At 40.1% G+C, this 12,278-nt stretch overlaps 1 protein-coding gene across 1 annotated transcript in view; it reads left to right on the forward strand.

Annotated features, from left to right (window-relative positions):
* The first annotated feature begins 2,788 nt into the window (after positions 1-2,788).
* Positions 2,789-12,278, forward strand: part of CACUL1 (CDK2 associated cullin domain 1) — a 62,896-nt gene continuing 53,406 nt past the window's right edge. The window contains exon 1 of the mRNA XM_032878804.1: positions 2,789-3,573. Coding sequence (XP_032734695.1) covers positions 3,207-3,573 — 367 coding nt within the window. The 5' untranslated portion in view covers positions 2,789-3,206. The remainder of the gene's footprint in view (positions 3,574-12,278) is intronic.

Here is a 12,278-nt window from a genome sequence, read left to right on the forward strand (position 1 = left end):
AACCTAAAAGCCAAACAAATACATTAATACTTGCAACCATGAGAGCTTGCAGTAATTACTAACATGTGTTATAACTGTCCAGTGTTGGGTCGCTAGTAGTGTTACTGCTAGGAATGTTATTCCCTATCTCCATATCCTACAACAAATCATCTAAGATTTTAAGTTAATAACTATTAAAATATAATTATAGCATATTATAAAATATTGTACATTATTTTAATATGTAAATTACATTTACATATTACTATATGTAAAGTTGTATTTTTACATGTGTAATGTAAGAAATAATGTCTCATAATGTCCATAAAAATAACCAGTTATCAATGTACTCATTTGGTTTCCCTTTGGTAGGTGGTATTTCTTATTTATGGCAAGTTGCACCCTGTTAGTGATTGTTTTGGCCCCGTCATCATTAGCTTTCTCCTTAATGGTGTGTTTAATTACAACTAAAATGAATGTCTTATATTGGTCATTTTGTCAGTATACATGTGAAGGGTTCAGTGTTCACCAGTATGCGGAGTAAAAATCTCTGGAGTGGGGCCTTGCCAGGATGGAAGCTGCATTGCCAAGATAGTACCAATCCCTTAAGTTCTAAATGTTTTCCAATTTCCATTATGATCTTCCTGACCTGTGAGTTGATTGGAAGAGTAGAAATATGAGGGTTTACTAGTGGTTTGTTGGTTATTGATTTCTAATTTAACTCCATACTGGTCAGAGAATGTGGTTGCTATGATACCAATCTTTAGACATTGTAGAGAGCCTTGCTTTATGACCTAGTATGTTTTTTTGTTGACTTTTCACATGTTCTTGTGTATATTTATTCTATGGTTGTCAAGTGTAATGTGCTATTTGTATTCATTAACTTAAGCTTGGTCATTGTGTTGTTCAGATCTTCTAGTTCCTTAAAGATTTTTTTATCCTCTTAATCTATGTATTAGTTTCCTGTGGTGCTATAACAAATTACAACGAATGGTGTGGTAAAGAACAGAAATGTATTCTCTCACATTTCTGGAAGCTAGAAATCTGAAATCAAGGCGCTGGCAGGGTGGAATTCTCTGGAAACTCTAGAGGAGAATCCATTTTTTGCCTCCTCCAGATTTAGGTGGCTGTTGACATCTGAGTGGGAATGTGGCTTCATCACTCCAATCTCTGCTTCTGGGGTCACATTACCCCGTGTCTGTTTTGTCTTCTCACATCTCCTGCTGCCTTTCTCTTAGCAGGACACTTGTCATTGGTTTTATGGCCCACTAGGCTAATCCAGGAAAATCTCATCTCAAGAACTTTAATTATATCTGCAAAGACCCTGTTTCTAAAATAAAGATTCACAGGTTCCACGGATTAGGACACAAATATATCTTTTTGGGGGCTACTATTCAACCCACTGCAATCTATTAGAGATGTGATAATCACTTATTGTGACGGTAGATTTCTTTCTTGTACCTTCACGAACTTTTGATTCATATGTTTTGTGTTCATGTTACTAGAGGTATATTTATGATTTGTATCTTGCGTATTGAATATTTTATTATGTAGAAACCGCTTTATCTCCAGATATACCCACCAACCCACCTACACAGAAAGTCTGTTGATGATTAACCACCAGTTGCTGTTTGTAAAAAATTGTAATTTGTTTTCCCTTCCCCTTCTTTTTTTGCCTGGCACAGAATTCTGAGGTTACATTTTTTCCACCCTTGGCATTTGACTCAATTATCTTTCACTTAAGAAAATACTCCAAGAATTTCCCAGGGCCGGAGAATTAGTATAGTTCCAGGCTCAGGGAATTAAAAACATGCAGTGCTTCAAAAAGTATGTGCCATTAATATGTGGGAGCACTGTCTAGAATTAAATCATTGTTAATCGACTGGTGAACAGTTGCCTTAAGTATAGCACAGAATATAGTGGGAAAACATGCTGAGAAGCCCAAATACATGTGGACACTGGAGTGCACCCGAGACAACGGTTTTCAGCGGCTGAAATGATTCTTCACACTAATTACATACCTCTGGAAATAAAGATTCATTATCTGCTAGAGTAAATAATAACAGGGTTTTCTAGACAACGTTAACACCAGTAGCTGGGATGAACTATAAACACAACGATAACGTTTGTTCTCCTATAATATACTATTGCGGTCATTTGAGAAAGCAGAGAAGTTAAAGAAATTCTAATATAGTTACATAACCTCTCTTTTTTGCCCCTCTGGACTCTGAAACATAATCTCAAATTTGTAGTCAGATTTACGGAACATTGCGTGAAGCTTGGCATTTAAAAATCTAAAATTCCCGGCCTCTGTGTATGGAGAAGTAAGGAACTTAAAAAAACATCCATGAGTAGCTCAAATGCATTTTTTTTTTTTTTTTTTTAAAGCCACCTTGCTATGTTTCGGTTTTTATTCTTGGTTTTGAAGGTTTCGATTAGTGTGGGCTCAGGCCCATCAGCAGGCCCATCAAGGGCTACCCAGGGCAGTCCCACCCATTTATAATGCGCGAACCCAGTCCTCTTGTGGCCTCCTAGCTCCGTGTCGACCAAAGGTCCGGGCGGCGAGACCCTGTGCGGCGCAAAGACACAGTAAATCCCGCGGGCGTAAGAAAAACACCAAGCAAACGGGGGCCTGTGCCGCAGCGAACGCCAGAGGGTTTGGTGCGCATCTTCAGGAGCCGGCCAGATTGGGTCGCCCTGGTAACCAGACACAGAACGCGCGTGCGCAAACTCCCTTGTCACGTGCGGCCGGCCCGGGGGCGGGACCGACGCCTGCTCCTCCGGACCCGGGGCTCCTCCCCTCTCAGTGCGGGTCCAGCCGAGGCGGGCCAAACCTCTGCCCTTTTGCGTGGGGGTGACTTACAGCTCCTGCCCCTTTTTGCTTTGCTTTCTCCTGGCTCCTTCCTCGCACCACGTGCCCTCCTGGCCGCTCCCCCAGCCGCCCTTTCCAACAGCCTGTTGGAAGTTGCTGTAAAATGTCGTGAGGGGCGCGGCCGCTTTACGGCTGCCTCTCCCAGGCTAGAGCCCGGGAGCGCCCACCGCCGTCAGCCCTGTCTCTAAGAGTCGGCCCGGAGGAGACGGAGAGACCCGGCGCCCAGCTCCCCTCTCCGCCGCGCCCGTGCCGGCCCCCGGCGATGTGAACTCGAGGAGGCTGCGGTGCCCCCTGGCCCGGGGTTGAGACGGGCGGCAGGTGCCTGTGAGGCGGGCGGGTGCTGGGGGCCTGCAGGATGGAGGAAAGCATGGAAGAGGAGGAGTGGGGCAGCTACGTGGCGATGATGGACGACCAGAACCACAACAACTGGGAGGCCGCGGTGGACGGCTTCCGGCAGCCCCCGCCGCCGCCGCCGCCGCCCTCGTCGATTCCAGCCCCTGCGCGAGAGCCGCCGGGGGGTCAGCTGCTGGCGGTGCCCGCGGCCTCGGTGGACAGGAAAGGCCCTAAGGAGGGGCTCTCGATGGGGCCGCCGCCACCGCCGGAGGCCAATGGGGTGATCATGATGTTGAAGAGCTGCGACACGGCCGCCGCTGTGGCCAAGGCGGCCCCCGCCCCCACCCCCAGCTCCACCATCAACATCAACACCTCCACCTCCAAGTTCTGTGAGTCCAGCCTCTCCCCAGCAGCCGTGGCTTTTCTCCTCCCCACCCGGACGTCGAATCCACCCTTCTCGGCCAGCCCTGCTTCCTTTGTTTGGGGCCTGGGTCTCTCCTCTCCTCCCCGCCTCCCTCCCCACCCCCTCTCGTTCGGTGTCTGCGGCCAGCGCCGGAGCGGCCCTGGCTTCTTGCGTTACCTGGCCTAGAGGAGCAGCCGGGTGCGCACACAGCCCCAAGTTCTCCTCCAAATGCGATCTTTATCACAGCTGGCTGTCTCGCAACGTTAAGAAGCTCTTTTCTTCTCCGTTCCCCCTTTAAAGTTTCGGCCTCAAACGTGAGGAGAAAATAAGGCCGCGTCTGAGTTTCGTTAGGGAGAATCCTTTTTTTTTTTTTTTTTTTGGTGACCAGATTGAAATCTGGCAATTGTGTCCTTGTGCTTTTATCTAGTCTGCGTTAAACAACTCAGAAATTAGAAAGTTGACCAATATCTGCACCTCGCTCTTTCCCTTCTAAAGTGTACACGTTCTACGTTCTGATAGAGAAATGTATGAGTTGTTTCTTGGATAACACCAAGGCGGTGGGAGCGACATCCGTTTTGAAGCAAATAACGTATAAAATAACTTTTCAAACCTTACATTCATAATAAGCCATTTAGTGTGTCCAAGTCCAAGATTATGTTGAATATTGAACTTTATGTTAGTGATCTGCCTTGCCTTAGTGCTGTTTTGAGCAGAAAGATTGAAGACCAAAATCTTTTGTAATTTTGCCCCCTAACCAGGAGGTATGGTTCTATGGCTAAGGAAAATAAATGCTTTTGCTTTGAGTGGGTTTTTTTGGAAGTGGTGGCAGTGGTGAAAAGTGACCATGGCAGCCAGATTTTACTCTCCTATTAATAACTGCAGGTTTTGAATAGCATCTGGTAAAGCAACTGGAGATTTCATTTCTAGTTACTAATTTTATCAAGCGGTACCAGTAATTGTCCAATTAGCTGTGCAGAGGAAATATCTGCCTTGGTTCAGATATACAATTACAGCCTTACACTTCTTTTTTTTTTTTTGGTGGGGACAAGCACATAATCTAATTTATTTGCCTTCAAGATAAAGCTTTCCTCAAGGACATTCATGTGTAGGTATGATTGGTAATCGGGTCTAATTTTTTTTTTTTTTTGTATCATGCATATGTGAGAATAATATATAGTTTGTGTACTGAAGTCTATATAGTGAAACCAGGCTTTGAACACAGTGGCTGGCTCACTAATCTAAATTCTGACCGAAGCTTGTTTTAGTGCTTACACAGTTCATTTGAAGAGTTCAGAAAATACCATCAAGTTAAGAGCAGAAACCAGTGAAATTAGGAACAAAAGATTTGCTGAACCAAAAGATTGTTCTTTGAGGATTAATAAGATAGACTTCTGATAAGATCAAGAAAAAATATAATTAGAGGGAAAATGGGAAATAACTACAAGTATGAGAATTTAAAAAAAGGATTTTATGAAAAAAAGAATTTTATGAACTATAGGCTAATATGAGAGCCTAGATGAAAAGTATAAATTCTTAGAAAAACACGAACAAAGTTGGTATCAGAAGAAACGGATAACTTGAGCTTAATATTTAACAAACTGAAATGGTAAAGACCTCCCCTTTCAGAAATTGTAACGAGATCGGTGAGTTGCATTGAATTTTAAATAATAATTTGTTTTTACAAGTCGTTCTGGGACATAGGGAAATAAAAAGATGGCTAGCTCAATTTATAAGGTTAGTGTTAGTGAAATCTTGATTTTAAACCTAGATAAGGACAGTATGAGAAAGTTACAGATGTGTCTCAGTTATTCGCATAGGTATGAAAATCCTACTTCATGTGTGTGTTAAAGAAATTATGATCCGTGGAGTTTAAGAATGTGGATATGATTCAACATCTGTTTACTATTAATGCAATTTATCACATTAAGAGACTCAAGGAGAAAAATCTTGATTCTCTTGATACCATAAAAATATTTGATAAGATCCAACAACTATATATGGTAAAAACTCTGAGCAAGTTTGGAATATGAGATAACTGGTTAAGGTCATTACCAAAAACCTACAGCAAATAATAATACTTAATGGAGAAATTTTAGATACATTCATTTTAAGATTACTAACAATGATGCCCTCTATCACTGTTTTTTAACATGGTAAAAAAAAGTCCTGGCTAACATTACAAAGGGAAAAAATAAGAAATATAAGGATATGAAGGGAAGCGTAAGAACTAATTATTTGCAGATATTGTCACTTACCTAGAAGAACCATTAGAATCCAGAGAAACTATTACAACTAGTAAGAGTTTAGCATGGTTACTGGATTGAAGATCAAACTATAAGAATTCGTAGCATTTACTACGTTAGCTATAACCAGCTAGGAAAGGTAATCAAAAGTAAATATTGTAAAAAATAAAAACATCAAAACTGTAAAGTCTCTAGGAATTAACACAAGCATACTTAAGAATTTTAAGAAGAAAACTTTAAAACTTTAATAAAGAACTAGAAGAGGATCTAAGGAGAAACTTCCCATGTTCTTGGGATATATTTATTATTATGAGTGTCAGTTTTCTCCCTTTTAATCTATAAATTTGATTAAACTACCATCAAAATTCCAGTTGGTCTTACAAACTCAGTAACCTAAATCTAAAATTCGTATGGCAGATGGGATAAAGTTTGTGAATGGCTAAAGCAGTATTAAATATTTGTGTTGGTGGAGCTTGGTTTATCAGAAATTAAGATACTGTTTTAAGGCTATAGTAATAAAAACTGTAGTGTAAGTACGTGAGCAGAAAAATAGACTTGGGGAACAAATTAGGGAGGAGAGACTTACCCATATGTGTTTAGGAACTTAAGGGTGGCATCATAAATCACTGGAGAAAGGAGTCCTGTTGGGGAGAGTGGCTCACTATGTGGAGGAAAAAAACCTTATGCTATAGACAGGATGGGTTATGGATAAGTTAAAAAGACCTAAATGTGAGAGAAATTATTAATATAAGAATTCTTGAAGAAGCTCTTTCCTTAAGAGATAAGGAAGGACTTCCAAAGCTTCAACAGTTTATAAAAGTAAAAAACTAATGATTTTGATTATATAAAAATTAAAGATTTTCATTCAGTGAAAGACAAGAATGAGAGAAGGTATTTGCAGTGCCCAAAATTGATAAGGGATTAATATGTAGACCAGACAAGGAACTACACATTAGGAGAGGGCAGCAACCTCTAGAAAAATAGTCAAAGGTTATTAATAAGTAGGTTGCAGAATAGTAAATCTTAACATGCATAGAAAGAGGTATTTGCAATTATTAAATAATCAGAGACAGGCAAATTAAGAGAGTAGTAATGTCTTTTCCCACCTGCTAGGTTGGCAAAAAGTAGAAAGCTGGATGGCACCAAGTGTGGGTGGGGTTACAGGATTTGCTGGTTGAACCAACAATATATGGACCTGTGAGGTGTCCAGATGCCCACAGTCTCTATGGACCAAATAATGAAAGATAGCTGGAGTGTTGACGAAGCCCTGAGCTATGGCAGTCACAAAGTGTGTTTCTGGACTGTAAGATGAGAACAGCTTCTAGTGGTATGTTTTTGGAATAGGTTAAAAAAAAAAAAAAAAAAACATTTCTTAGCTTGATGGATGCAAATGAGGTGCCAGGGATTGTGTTGATTGTGTTGCCAGTAGAGAGTATATCTGGAACAACTACAATTGGAGTCACTACTTCATTCGGTTTACAGTCATTCACCAAGATCCAAGTCCTCTGCACTGGCTGCAGTAGGCTAGTGAAACAGAATGTCTTTCTAACAGTCCCCATCCTGCCATCTTTTAAGTCTTTGGAGTTGGTATTATCCTCTCCAGTTTCCACAGAGATGTACAGTTGCTTTGGATTTATTATTTTGTTAGGAAGGAGCACATCTAGGGGATTTTATTTGCCCCCCTCTCCCTCCCACTTAGCCCTTCTTATGTTGTAAACCCTTACTCCATAGTTTAGAGAGACTTTAACTGTGTTCAGGAACACGGGGTGGGTCCGTGGAGTCACTGGGTCCACTGTAAGATGGAGCAAAGCCAAAACACTTCTTTCTCCATATACCTTCACAGCTGTTGATCTGACTGGTTTACCACAGTGATGTTCTGGTCCCTAAAGGTTAGCTTGGGCTTAGAGCCAGTGTTGAGTAACCCCTAAAAAGCCCGAGTGATTCTGTTTCCCACATACACTCTGTCCTTATGAAAAGCTGCATGTTCTCTGGGAAAGGCTAGGAGGAAGACTCCAAGTATTCTCTTGGTGCAATTTTGTAGGGTCTTTCCTCAGTGGAACCCACTGTCCCCTTTTTTTCAGGGGCTCTAAGTCTTTGAACAAGCTCAGCCTGTGTATTAGGTGACATGCCATAATTCTTACATTGTGGCCACTTAAGGCAGGCCTCAGTTTGATATACCTAGAGTTTTTTTGTTTTTGTTTTTCTCTTTTCTTCTCATCACATGTATTGCCCACTGTTTTTCCTTAGGACACCATGGTTAGCCACCACCAGGGATCCAAACCATTCTGATGACAGATCTGGTCCTCTTGCCTTTTATAACCATGCCTACTTTATATCTGAGGATTAAGGGCTTCTACTTATTCTTTGTCACTCTGGGAACCCACTGTCCCATTGAAATCAGGGAGCCCCTTTTAATGGCAGTATTGACCATCTTTAACCAGAATACAAAGGACAGCCACCACAGCAGTTTTCAAGGAAATCAGTACATCCTTCACGAATACATTTAATTCCTTGAGAAAGGGTCTTCTTGGAAAACAATTTAAGTGTGTGTGTGTGTGTGTGTGTGTGTGTGTGTGTATGTGATGTGATTAAAGCACTCAGACATTCTGCATAAGTCTGGATTGATGCATTCTACATACTAAGGAATATCTGTTGTTTCAACCTCTCCTTCCCTCCCTCGTCCTCTTCGTTCTCCTCCTTCCTCTTTTTCCTTTTTGTCCATTTTCTTCTTTCTCATATACCTTTTCTCCTTTCTTCTCCATTTATATTCAATGAATTATACCCATTTGAGGCATAAAATTTTATCTAGGATTTGAGCAAGCTAAAAGCTAGCCTGTTACTGTTACTACTGGATGCTGGCAGAAGCAGGAGACTCCTGGATCAGAGAAAGAAATATGTTATTCATGGCACAGCAAATAGTTTGAAAATAAGTGTATTTGTATAGGTTTCCCTTTCCCCAGGTCTTCAGAGGCAATAGAGTATGGCCAAGATGGATGCTCCCTCATTGGGTTTGTGTTGCAGCTGAAGAATATTGAATTTGGGGAATCCACTGCTTTTATAGAAAGTAGTAAGCGAGCTTGCTCTTTGTTTAGGGGAAGACATTACCTCATCTTTCAAGGTTACCAGCTATAGGATGGCTCAAGTTCAAGAGCAGTTGGTCTGGGCCTTACAGTCTTAGCACACTCAGCAAGACATGTAGAAGTGCAAGAAGCCCAAGGAAGGCTGTCTCTCCAACAGTAACCACTAAATCAATCAATAGAACATGTTTACCACTGAGATACTTTTTATGCTGCTTTGCTTTTAGTACTCTTGCCCCTAGCCCCTCTGCTTTCTGTTACTAGGTTTTACTGATAAATTGTATCATCTATATTATTTTATGCTTGGCTTCTTCACCTTGTTTTTGAGATTCCTACATGTTCTTGCATATTACTACTTTTTAGGGCAGAGTTCTGTTTTGGAGGGGATACCACAAATTGTTTATCTGTTCATATGTTGGTGATCATTTGGGTTGTCTCCAGTTTCGGTTATGAATAAAGCCATTTTGAACCATCATGTAGGTTTTGTGTAGACATAGGTTTTCATACAAATACCTGTAAGTGGAGTTGCTTGGTCATATATTGGTTGTATATTTTACTTTATGAGAAACTGCCAGTCTGTTTTTCAGAATAGTTGTATCATTGTACATTCCCATTAGGAATGTATAAAAGTTCCAGTGCTCCACATACTTACTGATATTTATTTATTTTTTAAGATTTTATTTATTTGACAGAGAGAGATATCACAAGCAGGCAGAGAGACAGGCTGAGAGAGAGGGGGAAGCAGGCTCCCTGCTGAGCAGAGAACCCGATGTGGGGCTCGATCCCACGACCCTGAGATCATGACCTGAGCTGAAGGCAGAGGCTTAAGCTGCTGAGCCACCCAGGTGCCCCCTTACTGATATTTATACCAGGTACATTTCCCATTCTTGGTATTGTAAGGTTTGTTTTGATTTTAACCACTTTAGAGGAAGAATAGTAATTGTGGTTTTATTTTGCATTTCCCTTTTACACATGCTATTGGCTTTTTCATGTGCTTATTGCTCTTTAACAATTTTGTTGGTGAGAATCTATTTAAGTTTTTCTTGGGTTGTCTTATTGCAAGGCTTCATCATTAATTTTAGATTCATATTCTGTGGGATAATATGTATAGTGAATATTATATCTGTGACAATGTCCTGTGAAGAACAGGAGTTTTAAGTTTTGGTGAAGTCTGACATCAGTTTTTCTTCTATGGTTTGTACTTTTTTTATCCTGAGAAATACTTTCTTTCTCACAGTTAGGAAGATTTTTTTGCCTATATTTTATTTTAGAAATCTTACGGTTTTAGCTTTTATGTTTAGGTCTATGATCTAAGTTATGAGTTGAACCCGTGTGTAGTATTATAATACTTAAAATAAGGATTGAAGGTTTTTTTTTTGTTTGTTTTTTTTTTTTTTTTTTTTACTTTTATATGGATATCCAGTTGTTTCAGCACCATTTATTGAAAAGATTATCCTTTCCTCACTGAGTCACTTGGGCAACTTTTTTTTTTTTTTTTAAAAAGATCTTATTTATTTATTTGACAGAGATCACAAGTAGGCAGAGAGGCAGGCAGAGAGAGGTTGGAAGCAGGCTCCCTGCTGAGCAGAGTGCCTGATGTGGGGCTGGATCCCAGGACCCTGAGATCATGACCTGAGCCGAAGGCAGAGGCTTAACCCACAGAGCACCCAGGTGCTCCTACTTTGGCAACTTTGTTGAAAAATAACTGACCATATATGTGGGGGTCTAAATTCCATTAATCTGTTCTTTGGTGTATCATATTTAGGATTGTACCATCTTCTTAATGAATGGTTGCTTGATCATTGTAGAATATCTTTATTTATCTTTGGTAATAGTCCTTACTCTGAAGGCTGCCTTTTTTTTTTTTTTTTAAAATAAAACATCCTTGTTTTATTATTTGCTAATATATCTTTTCCTATTTTATTTTAATGTATCTGTGTATTTAAAGTGCATTTTTTGTATACAGTATATGATTTTGTTTTGCTTTTCTAAGTCTAGTCTTACAACCTCTGCCATTTATTTATTTATTTATTTATTTTTAAGGATTTTATTTATTTATTTGACAGAGAGAGACACAGCGAGAGAGGGAACATAAGCAGAGGGAGTGGGAGAGGGAGAGGCAGGCTTTTTGCTGAGCAGGGAGTCTGATGCAGGGCTCAATCCCAGGACCCCGGGATCATGACCCAAGCTGAAGGCAGATGTTTAATGACTGAGACACCCAGGCACCCCACCTTTGCTTTTTCTTTCTTTTTTTTTAAGATTATATTCATTTTGAGAGAGGGTGCAAGCATGCACGCGAGTCAGGGGTGGGGCAGATGCAGAGGGAGAGACAAAATCTCCAGCAGGCTCCATACATATTATGGAGCCTGACCTGGAGTTTGATCCCATGACCCTGAGATCATGACCTCAGCCGAAATCAAGAGTTGAATGCTTAACCAGCTCAGCCACTCAGGTGTCCCAATCTCTGCCTTTTAATTGGAGCATTTAGACCATTTACATTTAATGTAATTAACAACGTGGTAGGGTTTAAATCTACTGTCTTCTGATTTGTTTTGTCTTTGTCCTTTCTGCTCTTTTCTTTTTCTTAAATTTCCTCTTTTCCCATCTTCTTTTTGATTATTTTTTATGATTCATGTTTGTCTTCAGTTTGGCTTATTAGCATGCCCCTTTTTCTTTTCTTTTTTAGTGCTTATTTTAGTATTTACGATATGAAAATTAAGCATATCACAATGTACCTTCAAGTATTGACCACTTCACATATACTGTTAACAATCTTACATCCGTATACTTCATTCCTCCCTCCTGTCCTTTATGCTGCATTGCCATTGTCTTAATGGTACTTCTAAGTATAACAGGCATCAAATATATAGTTATTAGCTTTGTTTAAAATATCCACTTATCTTTAAAAAAATTGAGGTGAAATTCATGTAACATAAAATTCATCATTTTAAAGTGAACCATTTGGTGGCATTTAGTACATTCAGTGTTGTGCAACAATCCCTTTATCTGGTTCTAAAGCATTTTCATCACCTTAAAATAACATCTGGTACCTGTTAAGCAGTTACTCTCTATTCCCGCCTCCCCCTGCCTCTGGCGTCCAGCAACTTGCTTTCTGTCCCTATGGATACACCTATTCTGGATATTCATATGGATGGAATCATGTGTGAAATTTGTCTTACGTAATCAAAAACTGGAAAATAATTCTTTTTTTGTTTACTCAGAGAGTCACTGTTTCTGTCACTCTATTCCTTTGTTTAGACCCGAGTTTCCACCTCTTATTTTTCTTCTGTCTTGAGAACGTACATTGATATTTCTTACGGTACAGTCCTTTTGGCATTGAATTTATTCAACTTTCATTTGCCTGCAAAAAT

Source organism: Lontra canadensis, unplaced genomic scaffold (genome assembly GCF_010015895.1).
Source record: "Lontra canadensis isolate GAN:19392208 unplaced genomic scaffold, GSC_riverotter_1.0 scaffold3, whole genome shotgun sequence".
NCBI lineage: Eukaryota > Metazoa > Chordata > Mammalia > Carnivora > Mustelidae > Lontra > Lontra canadensis.